General features: G+C 41.0%; 1 protein-coding gene across 7 annotated transcripts in view; it reads left to right on the forward strand.

The window, feature by feature from the left end:
• LOC124116009 (neuroglian-like) overlaps positions 1–27,080 on the forward strand; it is a 225,160-nt gene that overhangs the window by 177,617 nt on the left and 20,463 nt on the right. For all 7 annotated transcript variants that reach the window (XM_046477202.2, XM_046477200.2, XM_046477206.2 and 4 more), the window contains 3 exons: positions 16,417–16,648; positions 24,942–25,072; positions 25,961–26,165. In XM_046477202.2, the coding sequence (XP_046333158.1) occupies positions 16,417–16,648; positions 24,942–25,072; positions 25,961–26,165 (568 nt within the window). The remainder of the gene's footprint in view (positions 1–16,416; positions 16,649–24,941; positions 25,073–25,960; positions 26,166–27,080) is intronic.

The following is a 27,080-nucleotide window of genomic DNA, read 5'->3' on the forward strand; positions in this document are numbered from 1 at the left end:
TACATATGTGATATGTGACTGTGTGCAATAAGATATGTGACTTTGGGCTCTATAATACGTGAGTATGTGCAGTATAACGTGACAAGTGACAAGATGATTTGTTGGTTTGTTGGTTGGTTGGTTGTTTTATGCCCCACTCAGCAATATTCCAGCTATATGACAGCAGTCTTGAAATAATCGTGTCTGGACCAGACAATCTAGTGATTGACATCATGAGCTTTGATCCACACAATTGGGATACAATGACATGCATCAACCAAGTCAGCAAGCCTGACCACCCGATCCCGTTAGTCGCCTCCTACGACAAGCATAGTCGCCATTTATGGCAAGCATGGGTTTCTGAAGACCTATTCTACCCCGGATCTTCACGTGTACAATATGACATGTGACTATGGACAATATGTGACCACTGACATGATCAGGGAAATGTTCACTGAATCTATTTCCAAACTTTCTTTTTTGAAGCTTTTAAAGTTGTCAGTTAAAAGTAAGTCACCCACAAAAAACAATCAGTGTTGGGATCATGATAACTCTCTACTTGTCAGTAGTCCGTGGGAAGGTATTTTTACACTAACCAATTTTCCATTTGTGTAAATATTTCCTTGCCTGTTTCATATTCACGTCCATCAAGGCCTGCATTAGGCTGGAATCTTTCAACCACATTATGTTGCACAGTTTAAAAAAAAGGTTCAAGGATGAGACCCATTACAGCTGCCTATTGAGGAATATATAAGGGAATAATTTCACCCGTGAGGCTGTTTTCCAGAAGAAGACTTATGGTTTACCTAAGTGCCGTGTCTCGGTTCTCAGGAGGGATGAACATTTATTTTCATGGAATACTAAAAGCTACAGGACCATTTCAGGAAGGTCCTTGCAAATTCAAGTGTCAGAAGTGAACTTGAAGACACAAACATTCTTCGGGAGAAAGGGTAGTGTCCATTAGAGATCTCCAGCAAGAAATGACCATGTTCAACTAAATATGATTTCTTGTAAACATTCACAGAAATTCGGTTCAGCAGGCAGTCTTTGGTATAATGATGATCTAAAAAGCTTGGCCAAATCTTGATCTACTGAGTAGTGTATGCAGTTGAAATCCTGAGTGTTTGTGGAAGTCTTAAAAGTTCAGTCTCACAGTAGCCATCTTTGATTTCATCTCAGCATTGGTCCGAGTATTATAGATCCCAATTAGATGGTCTAGACGAGCCTTCTGGGGACCAGGCATGTCTGGTTAGGGTATTTTGTAACCATTTCATATCTTAGTTAACACATTCAGGTGACTGAGGAGGAAGAAGTGTCCTGTGGGATGTCTAGATGCGATATGGAACTTAATAGGACAAGACAGATCTATTGGTCACTTTCAAAAACATGTTCTTATCAAGGGTATATATTTCCCTTGTGAGAGTATGAACGTCATTCTTAATCTGATGTAATTATGACCTCTGATGATGTCCCCTGTAGAACACCGTAGTCTGGAGAAGAAATGACCTCCACGGCTAGACTTGATCATGTGATCAGGCCATATATACTGAAGGAAAGAAGTAAGGGCACACATAACAAGGTGTCTGAAAGGCTTTCTGTTCCAATTCCAACGCTTTGTATCAGTGAGTGGGAACTGGTGCCTGAGACATCTAGGAGATGCAGTATTCACTGAGTAAACCTTTAGAATACCAGGATCTTATGATTTAGGGTTCGAATTAAGATTTCCCTGGATTAAGATCCTTGGTTTGTCAGCACTAGATCCATAATTGTGGGATTCACCAATCCTCAAGCATTACTTCATGCTTTGCCTCGCTTTACTGACACTCTGTTATATAACTGGAGTACTTTCAATAAAGTGTTGAGCAAATGATTTAAGAGTGAGTGAGTGAGTATGGTTTTAGCAATATTACAGCAATATCACTGTGGGGGACACCAGAAATGGACTTCACACTTTGTACCCATGTCGGAAATCAAACCAAAGTCTTCGGCGTGACGAGGAAACGCTATAACCACTAGGCTACCCAGCCTCCCCTATGAATTAAGAAGAAAATATCAGTATTTGTTGTGTCCTTCTCTGTCCAACTGGACCGCCTCCGTGGTCTTGTGGTAGAGCGTCCGCCCGGAGAGCGGAAGGTCCAGGGTTCGATCCCGGGCCGCGTCATACAAAAAGACGTTAAAAGATTGTACTTGTTGTTACCCTGTCTGGCGCTCGGCATTAAGGGGCTAAAACAAGGACTGGTCGGCTCGGAGTCAGTATACTGTGTCTGAGTGGGGTATTCATGTTAAACTGCGGCATGGTATCTCAGTGAGCTAGCACTATAAATCGGCATCAGTCCGGACTAGTACAAGCAGCCACACACACACATACACGTGCATGCACCTCGCTATATAAGTGCAATAATCTTGGACGCGACGTTAAACCCAATTTCACCTCACCTCACCTCTGTCCAACTGCCGCTTGTCATTTTCTGGAACAGAGAGGACAATCTCCGTGGTCTAGTGGATACAGCATCTGCAAAATGTCTAGGGTGTCATACCAAAAGATGTAAAAAGATGATACTTGTTGTTACCCTGCCTGGTGCTCGGCATATAGGGGATAAGACAAGGACTAGTCGGCTCGGAGTCAGTATGCTGTGTCTGAGTGGGGTATTGTCCTTGAACAATACTTTAAGTCTGAGTTAAGTCTGATGGCAAGTAAATCAGTCCCAATTGTGACAAATGGAATGAAGACCTATTTCAATTTCTGGACATCACATATCAAGATGGTGAGATGGGACTTGACTTCATCACAGTAGTTAGCAGTAAGTGTACTTGGGAACACATTTCTAGTTGACACTGACATTGATGAAATGTTCACTATGTAATGCACAATGCTGGAGTACTTCCTATCAAGGGTCTTATGTGTTAGTTTGGGAGTTTCCATGTAAATTACACATAATCAGTGTATATACTAATTCAGAGAGCTACAAGTTAAGACTTCTGGCACCTTACAACCTGAAATAGAAAGTAAAGACTTGAATAAGCTGATTGGGTGATGCCTTCCTAGACAAAGCAGGTCAAATCCTAAACAATGTTTCGATACCAAGATCAAACAGATCCTTCGATGTCTCTTAGAACGGCCAATGACCACTGTCTCATCAAGTGCTTGTCAGAAACATACATTTTATTCATTGGAATTAAAAAAGTTGGACATTATCTATAATAGGAAGACTGTATATGCAGACAGACAGGATGATAGCATCAGCCAGCAAGGGACAGCCATTGGCATGTTGTGACAGGAGAGAACAGTGTGTTGGATATGATGAATGGTTATCTGATTTTCAATATTGGTGTGTTTATAAAAGACTTTTATTCAATGCATACAATGAATGACAGAAATGATCAATCATTGACAAAGAAATCAATTGGTTATTATTCTCACTTTCTCGAGAAGAATCCAGGAATGACAGAACTGTGAAATATAAATGGGAAGTACAATATGATTTTTGATGACCTTTTGGGGAAATCTGGTCAATTTGACCTCTGATAATGTGAGATTTTTCAAGTATTTTGTCTTGTGACTTTTTTCCCCCATGTTTTCAAAGTTCCATATAGACAGGCACTTTGTGCTGCTGTATAAAGTATATGTCAGTACAGAGTTGCATCCCTTGGTCATGCCATGATCCATTGATCATGTGTTCAAATCCCAGATTCTCTCTGATTGTGATCTGTAGTCTGTCAGCCTTCGTTGCTGTGCTTGTTTGGAAATGTCTATAACCTACATCATTGGAGCTTTCTTCCCACATTAGGGTTAACACAACACACTGTGATATACCAACTGAAATGCTGTTCAATTCAAAATTCAATATTTTTTGAATTCATGGAGGTATAAATAGAGAATCTCACCCGAGTTTCATTTGATACGAAATATATCAATGAGTGTTGATATATTTGATATCAAAAGATATGAGGGTGAGATTTTATTTATCATCGAACATCATTTGTTTAACTTTTTGCAGGTTGTAGACAGTGATAAACAGGGTCTTAAGTGTAAAAAGTACTGCTAACAGCTTCAGTAGCAGAGCCACTAGTGATGTCATTTGATTGTGATGTCATGGTAACCAATGACATCACAATGGTCTCCAAAGCATTGTGATGCAGTTTCATAGCAGCGATATGTACAGTGTAGATATCGCTTGATCTCACCCAGCGATATCTCCTGTGGGAGCCAGATTTGGATGAGACACTAGAGAACAGTGTGCATGGGGGCCCAGTAATATGAGGCAGCACCATTCGCTTTTCAGAGTTGCATCCCTTGGACAAACCAGAAACCTATGATCAAGGCTTCAAATCCTGCTTCTCCCTGATTATATTGCGTGGTTTGTCAGCACCATATCCGTGCTTGTGGGTGTCATCAAAGTGGTAAATGTCTTCAGGATTTACCTGGAATCCTGTTCAAAGTGGTGTTAAACCCAACTCACTCACTGATTCATATGAAGCCTCTGTTCCTGGTCTGGTCATGCAAGAAGAGTTTTCTTCACAGAACTGAAACAGCTTGTGTTTTGAATGACTCAGACTGTGTGAATGTGTTTATACACAAGACTAATTCAATGGAATGATACTACTTTAAGTGCTGCCAAATCCATGAGCTGCACTCACATCTCTCGTGGGACAAAACCTCTTTGGTAAATTCAATCAGAGGGAACATACATGCAATACGCTTCATGACAAATATTTTTCTTGGAAGATAGTTAATTTGTAGCCAAAGCATTCATTGCCCCAAGACATAATTGTACGTGTTCATCACAAACGCTTCTACAGATCAATCAAGGCAAGCAACAAATGATGATTGAAGTGGACAACAAATAAAACAAATATCAGATGAAAGAAAAAGCACTATATATAGGACCACTCATCCCGATTGCAAACCGATGTAGGTGTGTTGAGAATTCTCCACCTTACGTGACAGAATGTGCACAATGACTGGTCCCTGACTGGAAAAGCCGCTTGATGCAATGTAGGATTATTGTTGTTGATAATTAAGCTCTGTGCTCAGGGCTAATTGGTACAAAAGCAATTGTTCTAGCAATTGTAGGCTTAGATTTTGCTATTATCCTCTTTCAAAGTCATTTATCTTGCAGTGTTGTCACTGATAGGATCTGGAGTATTTGTTGCTTGGCTCGTTAACTTTTTCATAAAAGAAGGTAATATATCTTCTTATTAGTTTGTCTGAAATAGAGCCTGTTTTCACTTGGTCTGCATCAGGTCAACTGGAAGAGGAATGAGCAAATATTGATGTTTATGAAAAGTTCTACACTTCAGTGAAAGGATCTGCTTGTTGTGAGGATGTACACAGGCTTGATGATAGTGTTGTAGTAATCTATATGGCCATCCACACTTCAAGGCTTTTGTCAAAAGATTGATGGCGCTGAAGAATTGTAATGATTTAGTTTGGGAGGTTGGGTAGTGGAGGTATTGGTGGAGTACAGAGGTGATAGGCCATTTTCTGTCTTTATTGGCATGGATTTTAATTCATTGAAGTATTCTCTGAAAAGAATACCATGACGGTAAATGCGGTCATCGTCCTAGTGGTTTGAAGTTAAGCATTTAAGAAAGTTTAATGGTCTGGAATTCATACCATTTCAAACACTGTTGTGACTTTACTTGTAGAATGTTGTGTTCAATGTTTCTAAACTGTTCAGAGGGATATGGGGAGAGGTGTATGTAATAATAATAATAATAATGATAATAATAATAATAATAGATATTTGTATTGCTGATATTTCCACACTTTTCAGGGACATGCTCAATGCTTATTACCCCGGTCACTGGATCAGTGTACACTCAAGAATCATTCTCATCTCCCTGGGGAGTATACACCCCAAGCTGCCTGTTAGTCGCTAGAAGATTAACAACCACATTGTCATCTTGCCCTATCATCCTACCGGGTACCCAGTCACTGCTCGGGGAGTGTCATGTGTGGGGGGATGTGGGTGGGTTGGTGTGTGTGTGTTGTGGGGTGGGGGATGGGGGAAGCTGGGCTGGGTGTTAAATTTAATTTATTTCACCTTCATTTAACTTTAACAATACACATAACAATGTAAGAAATGCTTTCTTTAGATTCATGAAACATGATTTGTTCAAAAAACAATCCTAGTATAAACAACATTTACCTGACGAAAGACAAAACAATGGATTTATAATGGGAATAGTTCATATATGGTCAAGGATCCGCAATTCTATTTTCTAACCTGAAATCACATTCCAATCTCATGAAAAACAGCTGCTATAAAACTTGTCCTTTATACAGCTTGATTCGGGGCAGGTCTTTAAACTGTTTGCTTCAGGTTCAAAGCTCACATGTCCTTGGAGTGTATTAGCATTCACTCTCAGTTATTAAAAATTATTCTTCCAGTGAACAACTTGGAAACTTTAAAAGCAATTCCAGCTGAGTTTTGTCAAAGACAAATAGATGAAAAATCAATGGGATGATTAAATGAATGTATACTAATCCACGCCAAGTTGGTGCAGCGTCAAAATCAATGTTGGTCGTTTCCGCAATAACACGGTCAAATTGGGTTGAAACCGGAATTATTCGCAATGGGAAATTGCCGATGTTTCCACAACAATCAGCAAATTGATAACATATACTTACAAATGTCATGCAACCATCACTGAGCCCTACCAGGAATTGACCTAGAAATCCCACAGGAAGGTGATATGGTTTGAGATTTCATCTTGCAGAGAAATGTATCCCAAGTCAATGTTTCTATTTGCCTTACTCATGACAGGTAGGGATTTCCTTATCTTGGAAATCTGTCTTTGCAACAGAAAAAATCTCAACATATTCTTCGAGTTTATACATCTGGGGAATGGTTCTTGTCCACAATCAATTCTTGAGACAGCTGAACCCGTGTGCTTTGATACATCCACTTATATCCAATATTAGAGATTGTTATTTTTGTACAAATAATTGTATCTGTTGATATGAAATTGATTCCAGAAGTGAAATACCAAACGTAGCTTGATTTGAATCGATTTCAATTGTCAGACAGATTTACAACCCAAGCTGCAAATTGGTAGAAGCTGTGTTTTGCAGTCCACGCAGGCACAAATCAATCACACAGAGCAATATTGTCTTAAGGATTGCTGAGGAAGCCTGTGGACTGTTCTACAATCCATCCCTTGTGCATTGTATTTGGAAAGAATAGGTCAGGTGTAAATTATGTCCATTGCAATACTATATTCTGAAGTGCAGATACAGCTTTTCACAAAAGGGGAGTACTTAGAATAGCACATCCTTCATTAAGAATTTTGCATTTGTTAGCCAAAGATAGTAGTCCATTAATCATTAGACTGTGCCAAAAATGTCTCAGGAATATATTTGTATTTATTTTGTATGTCAACATGATTTGTACGGGAGGTGCAGCTCACCTGTACCCCTCTCAGTATCCACATAGGAGAAGGGGTCATAGGTCAAATTGTCTTCTTCAAGGGTAAAAAGTTTTGGTGATGAATTCAGTTTATCTAGACATGTGGAAGACATTTCGAAATTTGCTGCATCAGTGACACATGTTATGTCTGATGTAATTCCCTATTTTGACATGTACTATATGTTCCCATGTCTTGTCAGGTGAACAATTGACTTGCCTTTGCATGTGTTTGTGATGTAGCCACCGGAGGGGCAGGATGCGCTCACCTTTTCACGAACACCTGGTCTCATCACTATTTGATAGTGATTCATAAACACATGCTCACTATGTAGTTGGAATCATACAATCAACTCTGATTTTAGCAGGGGGCATGGGTGGCCCAGTCGTCTAAGGCGCCGCGATTCGCTGTGCAGAGTTGCAGCCCTTGGGCACGCCAGAAACCTATGATTGTGGGTTCGAATCCTGGTTCACCCCAATTATGTTTCTAGGTTTGTCAGCACCATACCCGTGCTCGTGGGTTTCACCGAAGTGGTAAACGTCTGAGACCAGCATCACTTCAGTCTTTCCTCCCACATTAAGCTTACACGCCGTGATATGACTGGAATACTATTAAAAGCGGCGTTAAACCCAACTCACTCACTCACTCTGATTTTAGCAGAGATTTCTTATGAATATGGAAAGGGTTTGTCTCTTTTATTTTTACCGATTCATATGACATTGTGAAAGGTGAATGATGTATTTTACTGTTGCCATAAGGTTGTGTGTTCAGAATTATACACAATATTGCGTACATTCTGAATTGTTATGTTTTTTATCCACTTTTTTGATGGCACAACTGATGAGGATAATCTGGTGATAAAAGTGTCAGGGATGTGAACGAGCAATAAGCCAAGCAAGTTGCACTGAGAGTGATTGAGTTCAATACTGAAGCCTGCAATATGTCAGCCGTGTCACAACACCCTGTTGACCAGCAGGAGACGATATTAAGAGGTCTGCAACTGATTGCAAGGATGAGGAGGCTGGGGTTGATTGGGTGTGACGGGGGGGGGAAGGATGGAGTTTACTTTGGTTTGTACTCCTCAACAAGTTAGCAGGGTTAGACCGGGTCCTCAGCAACGTGTCCTGGACCAAGAAGATTGGGTGTGACGAGGAGGGGCATGGGTGGGGGGGGACATTTCTTTAGACTCTGCTGTGCATGAATCTGGAAATCCACCACACTCATTTCACAACAATCAGCCATCTTGTGAAGGTCATACAAGATTCAGTCACGTGTATGGCCACATTTGGTGCGATGTGTGACATGCAAATTGGGATGAATCTTGGATTCAAACTTATTACCATCAAATCCTGGCCCAACTAAAGGGCATAATTCTGCATGCAAACTTATAACTTAAACCATTTTCCTACCTGTGCTTGATTTGTGGTGGTTTTGAAATCCATCCATCAGTGTTTAGGAAACAGATTTCCTGGCAGAGAGTTGCCTGGTATTTAAGCCATCTTAAAAGTTATAGCTGAAACGTTATAATCGTTGAAATATTGATATTCTACCAACATCATCGTCAGTGTATTTCCTAAGCCAGGAGATGATTTGCTTGGAATATCAAAGGCTTGATCGTCCTCATTTATCTATGTCAGCTAATTGGAAGATCTGAGCTAATCGGGGAAGGTGAGCTACATGGCGCTTTGATCTTTCAGGAAAAGAAGAAGCCTTGTGAAGTTATGAGGACAATTGATATATTGTAGACTTCGAAACAACACAATTACATTATCATGTTTGCTTCAGTTGTTGGGAAGATGGCTGTCCTCAGATCCCATGACAGCTGACAGATTAACTATAGGCGAAAGAGTAAATGTATTTGTCTTGTTAAGTACAACTGGCACTAGTGACAGTAAAACAGTCATAGATTTGCCTCGTTAGTTACATCCGATATTACCACAGCGTTCATGTGGAATCTATTTCATGGTGTTGATTTTTCTCCAATGCTCGTTGATTTCCCTGCATGGATAAGGCTTTGTGAAACCTTTGATAAAGTGACCACTGTTTAGATAAACCGATGGCGGTTTTGACATTAAGTGCTTTAACTTGTAAAAGTCTTGTACTCCCACTGCGGACTCTCCAAAAAAATCAAAGTGTTCTGTTTGATGATGGATTTGGAGATTGGTTAGAAAAATAGTCATTTGTTTGAGTTCTTTGTTAAATCATGCTGTCATCTGCCCCCAACATGGTGTCTGTTTGATATATTCTCCTAAGTATTTTGAAATGAGGCTTGACATGTTTTATTGCGTGGTTAAAGTAAAGCATATATTGATCTTACTGGAAACAAGCCCAAGAGTTGTGTTATGTTGTACAGCAAGTAAAAAATACTTTTCTAAAAAGTCTCTTCTAACAGTTTGAGATACACATGTACTTTTTGAGACAAGAACAAATATTGTTTTTGTTTTACAGGCTTTTTGATCATTATTCCAAAATTCAGGAGGCAAAGTCAAAATAAAATAAAAAATTCAGGTTTGAGACTGAAATTAATTTTCTAAAAGTGTCAAAAATGATTTATGCAAACCGAATGAAGCTGAAATTTTCAATCAAAAACATGATTTTGTAGCATTTTGATTTAAAAATTGAGGGCATGATCATGAAATAGTGAACCAGGAAATAGAAGTGGTCTGACTTTATATAGGATGATGCTCTTCCATCAGCAGCACGAGGATGAGGAGTAGTGGTGTCCTCATTCACTGATAAAAACCAATACTGTGTATGTGTAGGATACAATTTCTCTGTCGTAGAAACATTCTTGAAGGTCATTTAAGATAAGATGAAAAGATATATCCAGTTAACAGGAATGATAAAAACTGAAAAGCGTATCGTAATATCCAAGACCCATATGTTGAAATGTCAATAGCTCTGAAATGGACCAACACAAAGACAGTTTAGCTAATATTACCTGACAGCCACCATGAAATTTTAAATTTTACTTCCTTTCATGATGAGTCAAGATTCCAGTTTTCTTTCATAATGGTGATATGACTCAGATAACACTGTATAGTATCATTGTCTGTTTTTGTCCTTAAGCTGTGTTTACACAAGAATTCTTGACAACGATAAACCCAAGACTATGTCAGATATGGAATTTCATTTTATTAAGTGATTTGATATTTTAATATTATGAATAAATGTAATTAAGCTATAACGCATGAGCGCTTGATTGACAAGAATCATGGCTATGAATGAGATATCATTACGCTGTAATCTTTCCATTACATTACTCTTCTGCTAATTTCATTTAAATCTCTCATTTGTTGAGTCTTGTTAAATCTGGAAGGAACATTAAGAGACCACTAATTGTCCATTGCACTGAAGGATACCCAGTTGAACAATTGTTGAGCATAGCCAAGAACATATGGCAATCTGTAAGCTCATAATGAATTTCAGTTCTAATATTGTTCATAATATTTTTTGTTTATGCAGCTTTTGAACATTCATCCCTGTTGATAATCTGTTTATTAGTAATATAATTGTATGAATTTTGAAAAAATATGGCCAGATCCCTCTTTGGGGGGATTTGGTTATTCACGTTTTTATTATTCATATTGCATTAATATATTCATTGTTGAAATTATTGGAACTGCATAAATAGTATCTACCTAATCATGTGATGCAACATTATAATCGCTCAATAACACTTTTCAAAACATTGTCCTGAAAATAAAGTGCCAGAATATATGATTCTGACTGTATCATGAGCATGTGTTTATGAATCACTATCAGATAGTGATGACACCAGGTGTTCACAGGTGAGCGTATCATGTCCTACTGGGGACACCCATCACAAACACATGCAAAGGCAAGTCAAAACATTTTGGAGTCATGGACATTTCAACAATTAAAATCATAATAGATACATCATCCCCACCTCACTCACTACAAAACACCCATCTCGTATATTGTTATTGTACATGGTCACACAGTTGAAATGAAACTGTATCCCCAAGAGACAAGCCTACAAGAAATATTGTAGGACTCTTGCTGTCCCTTCTAAACACTAAACTCCTCTTCTACAACCGTATCAAGAGATCTCCCTCTGCAGCACACAGGCATTAAAAGTAACGCTTTCTATCATTTCATAGCTTTCTCGTTTGTGTCACCTCATAACAACAAATCTGAAGCAATTGGTCCTGTGATATTCCTGAATCACAAGTGTTTACCATATAGGCTTGGTAGTAGCAATCTGACTGATTCCTGATGAGAGGGAAGCATGTTTAATGCCATCAAATACCAACTCTTCTTGATGCCTCGTCCAAGGCTTCCAGGGACCACAGTTCATGGACCATATTATATCACAAGATTGTGTTTTACTCAATTATCATACTAATAGCATAGGGCAGCAGAATATGTGCACAGGGCATGTCTGTGGTAAATTATTGCCTTGCCTTAATAATTCTTGATACACAGAATGTGGATTGCCTGTCTTCTTTGTGACAGTGTCTACATAATGGGGATAAAAATGTTGTTGTAGCAATTCTGGCGTATTTATTGTGTAGTCGTCAGTGTCAAACGAAAGCATTAAGGATTGGGATGTGATATTCTTGTGCTTTAAGAAGGTCATATAGACCTAGGAGGGATTTTATTGGTCTAATTACATTGACCTTGTCTTCCATTAGCTGAAAATCGATCGTGTAAAAATGCTAGGTGTCTATGAGATGGTGTGCTGCCATTATGCACGAGCACAACTGCTAAAGTCAAATTTTTGTGGTGAATGAGGAGAAGATTTGCCATCACAAGAACTGTATGATTGGTTTCTGGCTTCATGCATAGACTGTCCTCATTGGTTTCCATTCCAAGCTTGTATGTATCAGCAGCAGTTATGTGTCAGACTTTCCCTTTTTATGTAAAAACTATCAGTGGAATTTGTTAAACCAGACATTCACCAACACAGACCTCTTTCAATATTGAGTTTTCTACGATAATTAATCATCAAGTAAAATCTGTCAAGTTTGAACTTCCTTCTCTCCGGATGTCAGTCTTCCTTCTCTCTTGATTCTGATCTTCAATCTCTCCAGATTCTGTCTTCCTTCTTTCCGGATTCAGGTCATCCATATCTGTGCCAGTCTTCCTTCTGTCTTGATTCTGATCTTCAATCTCTCCAGATTCTGTCTTCCTTCTTTCCGGATTCAGGTCTTCCATATCTGTGCCAGTCTTCCTTCTCTCCGTTATCGTGTCTTCAATCTCTCCAGATTCTGTCTTCCTTCTTTCCGGATTCAGGTCATCCATATCTGTGCCAGTCTTCCTTCTCTCCGTTATCGTGTCTTCAATCTCTCCAGATTCTGTCTTCCTTCTTTCCGGATTCAGGTCATCCATATCTGTGCCAGTCTTCCTTCTCTCCGTTATCGTGTCTTCCATCTCTCCAGATTCTGTCTTCCTTCTTTCCTGATTCAGGTCATCCATATCTGTGCCAGTCTTCCTTCTCTCCGTTATCGTGTCTTCAATCTCTCCAGATTCTGTCTTCCTTCTTTCCGGATTCAGGTCATCCATATCTGTGCCAGTCTTCCTTCTCTCCGTTATCGTGTCTTCAATCTCTCCCGATTCTGTCTTCCTTCTTTCCGGATTCAGGTCATCCATATCTGTGCCAGTCTTCCTTCTCTCCGTTATCGTGTCTTCAATCTCTCCAGATTCTGTCTTCCTTCTTTCCGGATTCAGGTCATCCATATCTGTGCCAGTCTTCCTTCTCTCCGTTATCGTGTCTTCAATCTCTCCAGATTCTGTCTTCCTTCTTTCCGGATTCAGGTCATCCATATCTGTGCCAGTCTTCCTTCTCTCCGTTATCGTGTCTTCAATCTCTCCAGATTCTGTCTTCCTTCTTTCCGGATTCAGGTCATCCATATCTGTGCCAGTCTTCCTTCTCTCCGTTATCGTGTCTTCAATCTCTCCAGATTCTGTCTTCCTTCTTTCCGGATTCAGGTCATCCATATCTGTGCCAGTCTTCCTTCTCTCCGTTATCGTGTCTTCAATCTCTCCAGATTCTGTCTTCCTTCTTTCCTGATTCAGGTCATCCATATCTGTGCCAGTCTTCCTTCTCTCCGTTATCGTGTCTTCAATCTCTCCCGATTCTGTCTTCCTTCTTTCCGGATTCAGGTCATCCATATCTGTGCCAGTCTTCCTTCTCTCCGTTATCGTGTCTTCAATCTCTCCAGATTCTGTCTTCCTTCTTTCCGGATTCAGGTCATCCATATCTGTGCCAGTCTTCCTTCTCTCTTGATTCTGATCTTCAATCTCTCCAGATTCTGTCTTCCTTCTTTCTGGATTCAGGTCATCCATATCTGTGCCAGTCTTCCTTCTCTCCGTTATCGTGTCATCAATCTCTCCAGATTCTGTCTTCCTTCTTTCCGGATTCAGGTCATCCATATCTGTGCCAGTCTTCCTTCTCTCCGTTATCGTGTCTTCAATCTCTCCCGATTCTGTCTTCCTTCTTTCCGGATTCAGGTCATCCATATCTGTGCCAGTCTTCCTTCTCTCCGTTATCGTGTCTTCAATCTCTCCAGATTCTGTCTTCCTTCTTTCCGGATTCAGGTCATCCATATCTGTGCCAGTCTTCCTTCTTTCTTGATTCTGATCTTCAATCTCTCCCGATTCTGTCTTCCTTCTTTCCGGATTCAGGTCATCCATATCTGTGCCAGTCTTCCTTCTCTCCGTTATCGTGTCTTCAATCTCTCCAGATTCTGTCTTCCTTCTTTCCGGATTCAGGTCATCCATATCTGTGCCAGTCTTCCTTCTCTCCGTTATCGTGTCTTCAATCTCTCCAGATTCTGTCTTCCTTCTTTCCGGATTCAGGTCATCCATATCTGTGCCAGTCTTCCTTCTCTCCGTTATCGTGTCTTCAATCTCTCCAGATTCTGTCTTCCTTCTTTCCGGATTCAGGTCATCCATATCTGTGCCAGTCTTCCTTCTCTCTTGATTCTGATCTTCAATCTCTCCCGATTCTGTCTTCCTTCTTTCCGGATTCAGGTCATCCATATCTGTGCCAGTCTTCCTTCTCTCCGTTATCGTGTCTTCAATCTCTCCAGATTCTGTCTTCCTTCTTTCCGGATTCAGGTCATCCATATCTGTGCCAGTCTTCCTTCTCTCTTGATTCTGATCTTCAATCTCTCCAGATTCTGTCTTCCTTCTTTCTGGATTCAGGTCATCCATATCTGTGCCAGTCTTCCTTCTCTCCGTTATCGTGTCTTCAATCTCTCCAGATTCTGTCTTCCTTCTTTCCGGATTCAGGTCATCCATATCTGTGCCAGTCTTCCTTCTCTCTGTTATCGTGTCTTCAATCTCTCCCGATTCCATGTTTCAATCTCTCTGGATGCTGGTCTTCCATCACTTGATTGTCTGGTTTGTTTACATGCTGCCATGACATGGCAGAAGTACTGCTGTGCGATGTCAGGCAACAAACACATACTTTTTTATGTTAATTGTGTGAATGGTGGATGCTTCCGGTAGAGCAGGACAGGCATACCCTTTTCATGAACACCTGGTGTCATCACTGATTTGCAGTGATCCACATGTATAATTTTTGCTGCTACATCTGCTGTATTTTGCTTTTTATGAACCATGAAAAGTGTTGTGTCAGATATTATGCTCTGACATTGACCTTTTACGTTCACTATACCTTAGAGCACTGGGCTAGTAAAACCCCTTGTCTCTAGGTGAATGTGCCATTTTGGTTTATTCCTGTGGATTGAAGTGACCAGGTGACCTAACTCAGGCTGTCGTTAGGTGAATACACTTGGAATTACTCTGGCAGTGCCCAGTCTTGGAGGTTTCAAGAACATGAAGGGTTAATCTGTCTGTCACAGGCACATTGTAAGTAAACGCAGTGGTCATGATAAATAGACCTATAGCAATTACGTGCTTGTCCCCTACCCTGTAGCTTGGTGCTATAACAAGACACTTGATAGATCACAGTGTCTCTCTCCTCCGTCTTTTACCAACTGTAATAGGAGAGGACCTCATCACTTTTTCCCTGGAGACAGGTGGAGATGTATTTCCCGACAAATGAAATTTGGAATGAGTTTCATCGTAGCCAATCGAAAGTTGAAAACAGCTGCTTGTTGTCAACTCGAAAGCTACTAGTGTCATGATAACTGGATTCTGGTTGTGTTGTGGTGCAATTTGTCATTTCTTAGGTCATCTCTTCAAAATGGTTCAGTTGTTGGCAAGGTGTTGGCAAAATGTGAAACTTTATTGTGTCATTATGTCCATTACTTGGTCCTCATTCATCACCGGAAATATAAACAGCCTGAAGATGGGTTTATTCGAATGTTGAACTCTGAAAATGGATTGTCCAATTCTTTGGGATGTTATTGCTAGATTGTATATGCATGTTCTCTGAATCATCCTTCCTGTGGAGGGAGTAAAAGAAGGGTATTTTCTGGTGTCACGGCAACACTATGTCTTCAAATTCTGACAACAGGTTTCAGGGCATATTCATTGGAGGCTGTGGAAAGAAGCAGTGACACGTTATACATGATAGAAAAGTTGTAATGGATGAAGGTTCGTGTATTGTGTTGTAGCAGGCCCTTGGGTTTCACCAGGGTGGTCCATGTCTAGTACCTGCATCACTTCTGGCTTCCCCATTCTTCTCTGATTGTCTTTGTAACTCAGGCAGAAGATCACCAAGATATTTAGATATTTAGAACTGGAACTAAATATGATGGTGTGTGTGGTTTTTACATGGCTTTAAGCAGTATAGTCATATCCTGTCTGGCAGAGAGGGTGGGAGGACTCCAGAAGTGGGCTTCACCCAGAATAACCATGTGAGAAATCGAACCCAGACCTTTGTTGTGATAAGTGACCACTGTAACCACTAAGCTACAGGTCTGCCCCACTAAAAGATAATAAGCACCTACCTATGCAGTATGTCAACCCTGGGTTTGCCATGTTTGTCCTGCTGGATAGTGTGCAGTGTGATGACGTTAAAACTTGCTCATACTAACATTCTGGCTGGCCAAGATCGGAGAAGACTAACGGTCTCCCTGTTTATTTCAGGTGATTGCCCGCCTCTACCACAACGGCCCTGGCTTCCGCTACCACGTGTACTACCGCCAGCAGGGGAAGACGTATTGGTCAGATGGACTCATCACAGACCCTACTGTCAACTATTACGAGGTGGAAGTCAATGATGTATATCAAACCTACCAAATATCTGTGAAGTCGGAAAATGACCTTGGAGAGTCACATCAGACAGCATTCATCTACAAGGGACACTCGGGAGAGGACGGTAAGAACTAATGTCATCTGGGCAGTGGTCAAGATGTAACCCTCTTGGATAAACTACAAGCAGAATACATATATGATGTCTATATTTGGCCTCTTTTTTTATAATTTTTTCAGGTTATTTGATTAGGCTGAAAATCCACCATTACAACATCCAACCCATGAAGATCCGGGGTAGAGTAGGTCTTCAGCAACCCATGCTTGCCGTAAAAGGTGGACCCGTGAGGATCCGGGGTAGAATAGGTCTTCAGCAACCCATGCTTGCCGTAAAAGGTGGACCCATGAAGATCCCGGGTAGAATAGGTCTTCAGCAACCCATGCTTGCCGTAAAAGGTGGACCCGTGAGGATCCGGGGTAGAATAGGTCTTCAGCAACCCATGCTTGCCGTAAAAGGCGACTATGTTTGTGGTAAGAAGCGACTGACAGGATCGGGTTTTCAGGCTCACTGACTTGGTTGATGCATGTCATTGTATCCCAATTGAGTGGATCGATGCTCATGATGTCAATCACTGGATTGTCTGGTCCAAACTCGATAATTTACAGACCACCGTCATAAAACTGGAATATTGCTGTGTGCGGCGTTAAACAGCAAACAAACAAACTAAACATCCTGCACTTTTAACAGTAAAAGCAAATATTTTCTCTCATAAAATCAACCTGACCCTAAACACTACCCCCTACCTCGCTAACTATCTAACCCTAAACCCTAAACCCTAAACCCTGAAATCTGAATTCCTAACCCTTACTAGATGTGTTTTAATTTCAACCAACTTAAGCTTAATGTTTAGCAACTTTCTGTAAACCATAGTATACAATATTGTAGCCTTATGATTTAGGCATGTCGTCGGAACATAGATTTTTAAACATCGTACGTAATTGGACGGCCATGTTGATTGCTACTACTCGTGTAAAAGGGGACTCTAGCATCACACAAACATTGTAAACACTCAGAGGATGGCTTTTTTTTAAGAGAAAGCTGTCTTTAAAAGTGAATGAGATGTTTTACAGTAGTTCATGTGATCAGAGAGAAAACTATGAAAGTTATTAAATGTCAGAAAACCTATAACACTGAGATACAAATACTGTAGTGTGGTTCATGTAAAGATTGATTTTGTGAATTATGGTCAGGTAGTGTGAAATTTTAAATATATGATGAAAGATATTGGATTGATTGTTTGAATGGTAGGTCAAAGAGCAACCTCCCTTCCTGTTTCAAGCTACTGTTAAAAACTACAACTGTTTCACTAATGCCATGCAGAATTCATTGATTTCCGACTCGATGATGTGGAAGGCTATACCCTATGTCCAGATATCACTGTATTTCTTTAAACATTTACATTTGTTTTGTTTTTTAAATCAAGACACATGAGCATTTATTTATGAACCAACCATCCTATCTTCCTATTACTGAGTGAGTGAGTTAATATTTAAAGTCACATCGGCACTATTTCAGCCATATCGTGACTTGAGCAAGCTATCTTCCTATTAAGACTGCACTCAGGGAATATAGGCTTGAAAGAAAAGGCAGTATGCAGTTTGAATTGTGGTAAATAGATTAAGGCACACATAAAAAAACCATTATTATGTAGATATTTCCAATTTTGCAGTTAATGTTTCCACAGCTGTCAGACAGAAATATGATACATTAACACATTTTAGAATTATCTCCCTTTAGTTGTTAGTTATCTCCCCTGAGACAGTGTCAAGTTTCAGCTGGATGTAAACTGATGCAACTTTTATTTCAACAGTACATTTTCTGCTCTCAGGGTATTAATATTTGATGGATAAACTGTTTCAGAATCAATAAAATTTCACCAGCTAACCTCAACGTGTTAAGCCAGAATCAGTTGTTGGAACCAATCTTACAGTTACCATGAATGATTGAAGACACTTTCATAAGAAACTTTGTCTCCTGAGACGGAGCTGTCTGTAGGTAAACTCAGCTGTTTGTAAGCCTCAACTTCTTCCAACAACAGAAACTAGACCCATTTTTTAACCCAAAGAACTGACCTTGAGAAATATGTAGCTACAGATGTGTAACCCGATTGGATGCTTGTTATGTGAACTGCCAATTGATTTTGTTCATGGGAATTATTGTCCGTGTATTCTTGTTAAACTAAAACGACACTACTCAATAGGCAATGAATCTGTCACAAACTTACTGAACCAGGCTAGAGCGATGTGTTCGAAAGACCATCACCACTTTCTGGATACTTTCCATCTTCAAAGAATTTTGTCAGGCATATAAATTAGTTCCTGAATGTAGTTTGAAATTTTCAAGAAAATACTATTGTATCTCGTTACTGTTTATTTGAATATACATAATTTGGGCCTGATTCAGAATAAATAAATAAGAATAAAGACGATGATTTGTTTGATAATGGAAGTTCTACTTGATGACAAATGTTCAAGTCAGATTCACAAGAAGAAATATAAAACTGCTGAAAGATGTGCAAGAAGTCAGAAGAAATATTAAATTAAAAACCATGTTAACACTTCTGACACGACATGAAGAACAGATCTGTGGACGGATGTAAGAATCGAATCACATATTGAAAGCAGAACTAGTTCCCAGTCTATCACGCTCATTTCATAATGAATATAGCTCATCCTATTACCATTGATATGCAAAAAAATGGATTTTATGTAAAAAAAAAGTCAAGTTTATGATACTTTGAAAGCTTTTTTTGAAACGAAACAGGAAATCAGAAGATGAATAATTTCCTTTGTGCCTTGCTAGATATCCTGGAAATTATTTTTTCTCCACAATTTGAAATTTGAATACTGACTTGCGTAGATGATAGCCTGAAAAAGCCACTAGGCTCACATATACAGACACTTCTGATACAAGTTGGAGATAGGTCAGTGAATCGGTGCTTGTATTTATTGATTGTGCCAACGTATAATGAACTTTGAAGAAGTGCACGCCTGGCTAACATCCACCTTCTGCTTTATTTGACAGTCAAGCGAAAGCTTGTGTAAATTTTGACATCTTCTTGAAGCTGTCAGCAAGATGTTTCTCTTTTCTCCCATTCAATATCCTGCTTGATACCTTTTTGCCACCATTCTATCTGAGTTAATTCGAAACATTGGAGTGTTTTTAGTGTTTTAAGTGTTTCTTTGTCATCGACATGGTGATTCAAGGATGAAACTGTGGGAATCATATACAGCTTTATTTGTTCAAATACAGGTAAAATCTCCTTATTTTTCGGAATTAATTTGCAAAAAAAATTGCAACAAGAATTTTTTTTGTTTCTTTCTGTATAACAGTAAGACAACTTTGGCGTGTTATATGTAAAGTTTGGATGGCGATAAAAGCAGCTAATGAACACCATGATATATAAGGATTATAAGGATGTGCCCAGTACATTCAGCTGTGATATCACAACACACAATCATCAGATTCTGGCGCAACTAGGGGACGCAACTCTGCACAGTGAGAAAGGCACTTTAGCCGAATGGGCCAACCATGCCCCCACTATTTCATGAACTGATACCTGAGTTGTGATTTACAGTGTTATTACAACACAAATTGTTTTAAGAGGGTCAGAAGGTTGCAGTGTGTGATGGCTGATTGTGTGTCAGCACGCCCTGATGGTGCCCTGATGGCTGATTGTGTGTCAGCACGCCCTGATGGCTGATTGTGTGTCAGCACGCCCTGATGGTGCCCTGATGGCTGATTGTGTGTCAGCACGCCCTGATGGCTGATTGTGTGTCAGCACGCCCTGATGGTGCCCTGATGGCTGATTGTGTGTCAGCACGCCCTGATGGTGCCCTGATGGCTGATTGTGTGTCAGCACGCCCTGATGGCTGATTGTGTGTCAGCACGCCCTGATGGCTGATTGTGTGTCAGCACGCCCTGATGGTGTCGATGGAAGCTCAGGATGTCAACCAGACTGGATTGTTTGCAGGCTGCCATGATATAGCTGGAATATTGCTGACTGTGGCATAAAACAACATGCACTCACTCTTTGCATGATAAATGAACAGTCTACAGGTGATCTATTGTTGTGGCAAGAATGCATTTTACCGGACACCTTCCCCCTGTTTTGGTAAGAGATGTGAACAAGCTCACCCCTTAGTAATGGTTACTCAGTTGATGAGATCTCATTTTTTGCTGCCTCACTAAACTAACAGGAGTTTGGGGGACTTGCCACCCACACAATGGCTTGAAATAAATGCTTTTGTTACCAAAGTTAGTAAAAAATACTACTGATGACGTTGTCACACGCCGTTATGGAACTTCTATTTTTGAGTAGCTTCCAAATTAATGTCCAATTTTCAATATTTATAAATTATTTTGGTATTAAATTTTGAGTTTTAATTATATTAAACCATACAAATGCAAACAAAGTTGTTTTTTCTGCTTATTTTGAGGTTATGGCCTTGTTTTTCTAATGGTAATGCTGCTGCGTATTGCTATGGTAACAGCATCATACAAACATGGTGGATATGTGTCTGGTAAACTGCATGTGTAACATTGTTGTAACGGGGTATACCCAATTACCCATTAGCCAGACACAGCCATTCTCCGTAGTTGGCTGTTCACTGAATCACGACTTTACGTGTAAAGACAGCATGACCTTCAATAATTTAAGGATACATTTTTTTCACTCTAAATGAATTATTCTATTCTGACACGACACTTTTTTGACAGTTTAAAGTTGAATGATTGGGCTTGGGAATATCTGAGTTGGTGTAATGACAGTGGGAAAAATGCATTCAGTCATCTATGAGTTAGCCAATGTCTCCATTTGAAACTTGATATTCATCCTGGAGGACAGAGGCGACAGTCTCGCTTAAGACACGAGACAATTGTTCAGCTTTTAATGACTCAAAAGTCAACATTGAATGTGATTAAGTGTGATTTTACAATCCATTCTTTACACAATTGCTAATTAACAATCTGACGTTTTGTGGACAATCTTTGTGAATTTGAAATGCTGTAAATCATGACAGCCTTGTGTTCAAATAATGTAAATCCTCCTTGATTTATCTCTCCGAGGACTCCAGGAATTGGCCTGGGATTGTTGGGAGTTACTGCCAGTGATGCCTTCTGACTTGCCAGTGCCTATGAGGCCTCGGCACCTATCTCGGCCACCCCTGCAGGGATTAGTTAATTAGAATCACAATAGAATGTAATGGTATCAGGAACAATACAACAGAGCTGTCTCAGGCATTAGGAATAGTGTGCATTGTTCTCCAGGCACGGACTGTGACCATCAGTTTCTGAAGCACCCAAGTTGGGATTGTTCTGCCGATGGTGTGACACTGTGACCACTGGGCACATCTTGAACCGGCAGCTTCATTCTCCGGGTAATCCAATGAGGAGAAAATCAATGGAACAGATACTGAATTGTAGAAGGGGTCCGTGTTTAGAGTATTGGTTAGATTGCAGCTGTGGCATTATTTACTGTTGAAGGTGCAGCTCAACTGAGGTACAACATTATCATATGTAGGTTCCGACTCTTCTGTTGTGTATTGGTTAGACTGCAGCTGGGGCATTATTTACTGTTGAAGGTGCAGCTCAACTGAGGTACAACATTATCATATGTTGGTTCCGACTCTTCTGTTGTGTATTGGTTAGATTGCTGTTGTGGCATTATTTACTGTTGAAGGTGCAGCTCAACTGAGGTACAACATTATCATATGGAAGTCTGTAGGTTCCGACTCTTCTGTTGTGGGTGGGTGAAGGGTGGATCAGGGTGGAAGAAAGATGGATCGGTGGTGGGTGAAGGGTGGGTCAGGGTGGAAGAAAGATGGATCGGTGGTGGATCAGGGTGGAAGAAAGATGGATCGGTGGTGGGTGAAGGGTGGATCAGGGTGGAAGAAAGATGGATCGGTGGTGGATCAGGGTGGAAGAAAGATGGATCGGTGGTGGATCAGGGTGGAAGAAAGATGGATCGGTGGTGGGTGAAGGGTGGGTCAGGGTGGAAGAAAGATGGATCGGTGGTGGGTGAAGGGTGGGTCAGGGTGGAAGAAAGATGGATCGGTGGTGGGTGAAGGGTTGATTGGGGTTTGAGGGTTCAGATCCAACGTGAGAATTCTGGGGATTCTTGATTAGATCTTGTAGTAAGAGGCTCATTATGGGTCAGAGGTCGGGAGGTCAGGCTAGGTGACTTGGTTCATTGGTGACTTGTCAGCGTACCCTGACTGCATTGGACGCTTGCTCATAATATCAATCACTGGTTTGTCCAGACTCCATTGTTTACGTGCCACTTTGATAGGTTCCGACTCTTCTGTTGTGTATTGGTTAGATTGCTGTTGTGGCATTATTTACTGTTGAAGGTACAGCTCAACTGAGGTACAACATTATCATACGGAAGTCTGTAGGTTCCGACTCTTCTATTGGATAAGGTCCTGGTCATGGGGTATATGGCAATGAAGTCTACAGAGGTAGATTTGGGTTGAAGAAGGGTGGATCAGGGTGGTCAAAGGACATCTTCCTGAGTGAAAAGTCCAGTTCCCACCTTTCCTAAACTAAACTGGAACTTTGTGGCTTGATCCTAGCACCACCAGTGACTATTACGAGTTATGTCACTTCAATGTCCCTCACATTGACCAATCAGATTCCATCTCACAACAAAATGGCAGCACACAATCAAGATGATCTAATTGATAATCAAGATCTATATTGTAATAAAACGATTCTTACTTCACAATGTTTGAGCACATTGATTGAAAACATGGTAAGATTTGGAAAATACTTGTTGACACTTTGTTGACACAAATCCTGCATTCAATTATAATCTAAACGTTGAAATCCATGTTTTTTAATGAACGGGAGGTCTAGTTCGATGCATAGTCTTGTTAGTAGCTATATAACTCCAGAATTCCAGCCTAATTCGGCAAGCGTGAAAACTGGACTTTCACAGTCAGTTTACTCCCTTGCCTTGGGAAGATGGATAAAGGGTGGATAAAGGGTGGATCAGGATGGATCAGGGTGGATCAGAAAGGATCAGGATGGATAAAGGGTGGATCAGGATGGATAAAGTGTGGATCAGGGTGGATAAAGGATGGATCAGGGTGGATAAAGGGTGGATCAGAAAGGATCAGGGTGGATAAAGGGTGGATCAGGATGATAAAGGGTGGATCAGGATGGATGAGGGTGGAAGAAAGATGGATCAGTGGTGGATGAGGGTGGGTCAGGGTGGAAGAAAGATGGATTGGTGGTGGGTGAAGGATGGATCAGGGTGGAAGAAAGATGGATCGGTGGTGGATGAGGGTGGAAGAAAGATGGATAGGTGGTGGATGAGGGTGGAAGAAAGATGGATCGGTGAAGGGTGGATCAGGGTGGAAGAAAGATGGATCGGTGGTGGATCAGGGTGGAAGAAAGATGGATCGGTGGTGGGTGAAGGGTGGATCAGGGTGGAAGAAAGATGGATCGGTGGTGGGTGAAGGGTGGGTCAGGGTGGAAGAAAGATGGATCGGTGGTGGATCAGGGTGGAAGAAAGATGGATCGGTGGTGGGTGAAGGGTGGATCAGGGTGGAAGAAAGATGGATCGGTGGTGGGTGAAGGGTGGATCAGGGTGGAAGAAAGATGGATCGGTGGTGGATCAGGGTGGAAGAAAGATGGATCGGTGGTGGGTGAAGGGTGGATCAGGGTGGAAGAAAGATGGATCGGTGGTGGGTGAAGGGTGGGTCAGGGTGGAAGAAAGATGGATCGGTGGTGGGTGAAGGGTGGGTCAGGGTGGAAGAAAGATGGATTTGTGGTGGGTGAAGGGTGGGTCAGGGTGGAAGAAAGATGGATCGGTGGTGGGTGAAGGGTTGATTGGGGTTTGAGGGTTCAGATCCAACGTGAGAATTCTGGGGATTCTGGATTAGATCTTGTAGTAAGAGGCTCATTATGGGTCAGAGGTCAGGAGGTCGGGAGGTCAGGCTAGGTGACTTGGTTCATTGGTGACTTGTCAGCGTACCCTGACTGCATTGGACGCTTGCTCATAATATCAATCACTGGTTTGTCCAGACTCCATTGTTTACGTGCCACTTTGATAAATCTGCCATATTTGCTGAGCGGCATTGACAACAAACAACAACATTCTAAGTCCTGCCTCCTTAAATCCTAAATTATGGAGTATAAACAGCACAGCACAGCACAGCACAGCACAGCACAGCACAGCACAGCACAGCACAGCACAACTGTTCCCTATACAATGCTAGACCAGGTTATATGGTATCACATATTTCATCAGGATTGAGTTCCGACTTTTCTCGATCTCTAGCCTCTGTTGCAGATTACCTCTATCAATATGGTAATACAGGGCTAAGCACTTACACATCTAATTTTGTTTTGTCAGAGCCCACCGTGTCCCCAAAGGATTTCCGCCTGGATCCGACTCATCCCGTGGGAGCCCACACAGTGCACTTCATCTGGGAGGCTGTTGATACAGCGGAGCAAAAGATTCAGGGTCACTTTCGTGGATACAAGGTAGGCTAATTGTGACGGGATGCTGCAAGCATTCCACAGATATTTTCTTTCCATTCCAGTGTTAAAACAATGTTTTTATACCCCAAACCGGCAGCTCTCTCCAGCTAATTTCAGAACCCTGAATAACAAAACGGCCATGGTGATATCGATCCGGAGGTAGGTGAATTTGGTAAAATGGAGTTGGTGACAAAACATCCTGATAATGGAAACGGTGGTCGAGGAATGAAGTGGATTTGCAGGACACACTCACATCCTCCATGGCATAAGCTTTGTTAAGTGTTCTCGCTTTGTATATCGAACACAGACTTTGATTGATTTGTCAGTGATCAAAGATTTGTCAGTGATCAAAGATGTCAGTAGAAGTTGTCCCTTGTAGTGAGTGAGTATTGTTAACGCCGCTTTTAGCAATATTCCAGCAATGTCACAACGAGGGGACACCAGAAATGAGCTTCACACATTGTACCTATGTACTATAGAAGCTGGGTCTTCCCTTGTCCCTTGTAGTGAGTGAGTATTGTTAACGCAGCTTTTAGCAATATTCCAGCAATGTCACAACTGGGGACACAAGAAATGAGCTTCACTCATTGTACCCATGTACAATAGAACCCGGGTCTTCGGCGTGCCCAGCAACCGCTTTAACCACGAGGCTACCCGACCACCCTTGTCCCTATGACAGAGATATATAATCACTATTGATTGGGCTGATCATTTTATTTGTTACAGGGATTCCAATATCATTACTCCTTAGCATTGAGGTTTTTGATTATTATTGTTGCTTGTTTTTCATTAATAATATGCTGCCTCTTTTTGAGGAAGGGTTTAGCTGTGTATCAGAACTTGACCCTTATTATTCTTTGAATTTGGTAAGTGTATTTTCTGGTTGCCTAGCTACGCTACTGGAAGTCAAGTGAAGGTCGGCACAAGATGAAGGAAGTGGATGTGATGATGTCGGCCAGAGATCATGGACCCGATGTGCGAGTTGCTCTGGCAGATATCCCAGCATACACTGCTTTGCGAGCTCAGGTTGCTGTGATGAACACCCATTACACGGGTCCACCTTCGCAGACCATCGACTTCTTCACACCAGAGGGAGGTATGTAGCATAATGTGGATAAGTCATCACACTATCGACCATTGGTTTGTCTTGACCAGGCTCAATTATACACATTGAGTCATCACACTATCGACCATTGGTTTGTCTTGACCAGGCTCAATTATACACATTAAGTCATCACACTATCGACCATTGGTTTGTCTTGACCAGGCTCAATTATACACATTAAGTCATCACACTATCGACCATTGGTTTGTCTTGACCAGGCTCAATTACACATTAAGTCATCACACTATCGACCATTGGTTTGTCTTGACCAGGCTCAATTATAAAAAACACATTAAGTCATCACACTATCGACCATTGGTTTGTCTTGACCAGGCTCCATTATACACATTCAGTCATCACACTATCGACCATTGGTTTGTCTTGACCAGGCTCAATTATACACATTAAGTCATCACACTATCGACAATTGGTTTGTCCTGACCAGGCTCAATTACACATTAAGTCATCACACTATCGACCATTGGTATGTCTTGACCAGGCTCAATTACACATTAAATCATCACACTATCGACCATTGGTTTGTCTTGACCAGGCTCAATTATACATTAAGTCATCACACTATCGACCATTGGTTTGTCTTGACCAGGCTCAATTATACACATTAAGTCATCACACTATCGACCATTGGTTTGTCTTGACCAGGCTCCATTATACACATTCAGTCATCACACTATCGACCATTGGTTTGTCTTGACCAGGCTCAATTATACACATTAAGTCATCACACTATCGACAATTGGTTTGTCCTGACCAGGCTCAATTACACATTAAGTCATCACACTATCGACCATTGGTATGTCTTGACCAGGCTCAATTACACATTAAATCATCACACTATCGACCATTGGTTTGTCTTGACCAGGCTCAATTATACACATTAAGTCA

This window comes from Haliotis rufescens, unplaced genomic scaffold (assembly GCF_023055435.1).
Source record: "Haliotis rufescens isolate VD_foot unplaced genomic scaffold, xgHalRufe1.0.p SCAF_68, whole genome shotgun sequence".
NCBI classification, from domain to species: domain Eukaryota; kingdom Metazoa; phylum Mollusca; class Gastropoda; order Lepetellida; family Haliotidae; genus Haliotis; species Haliotis rufescens.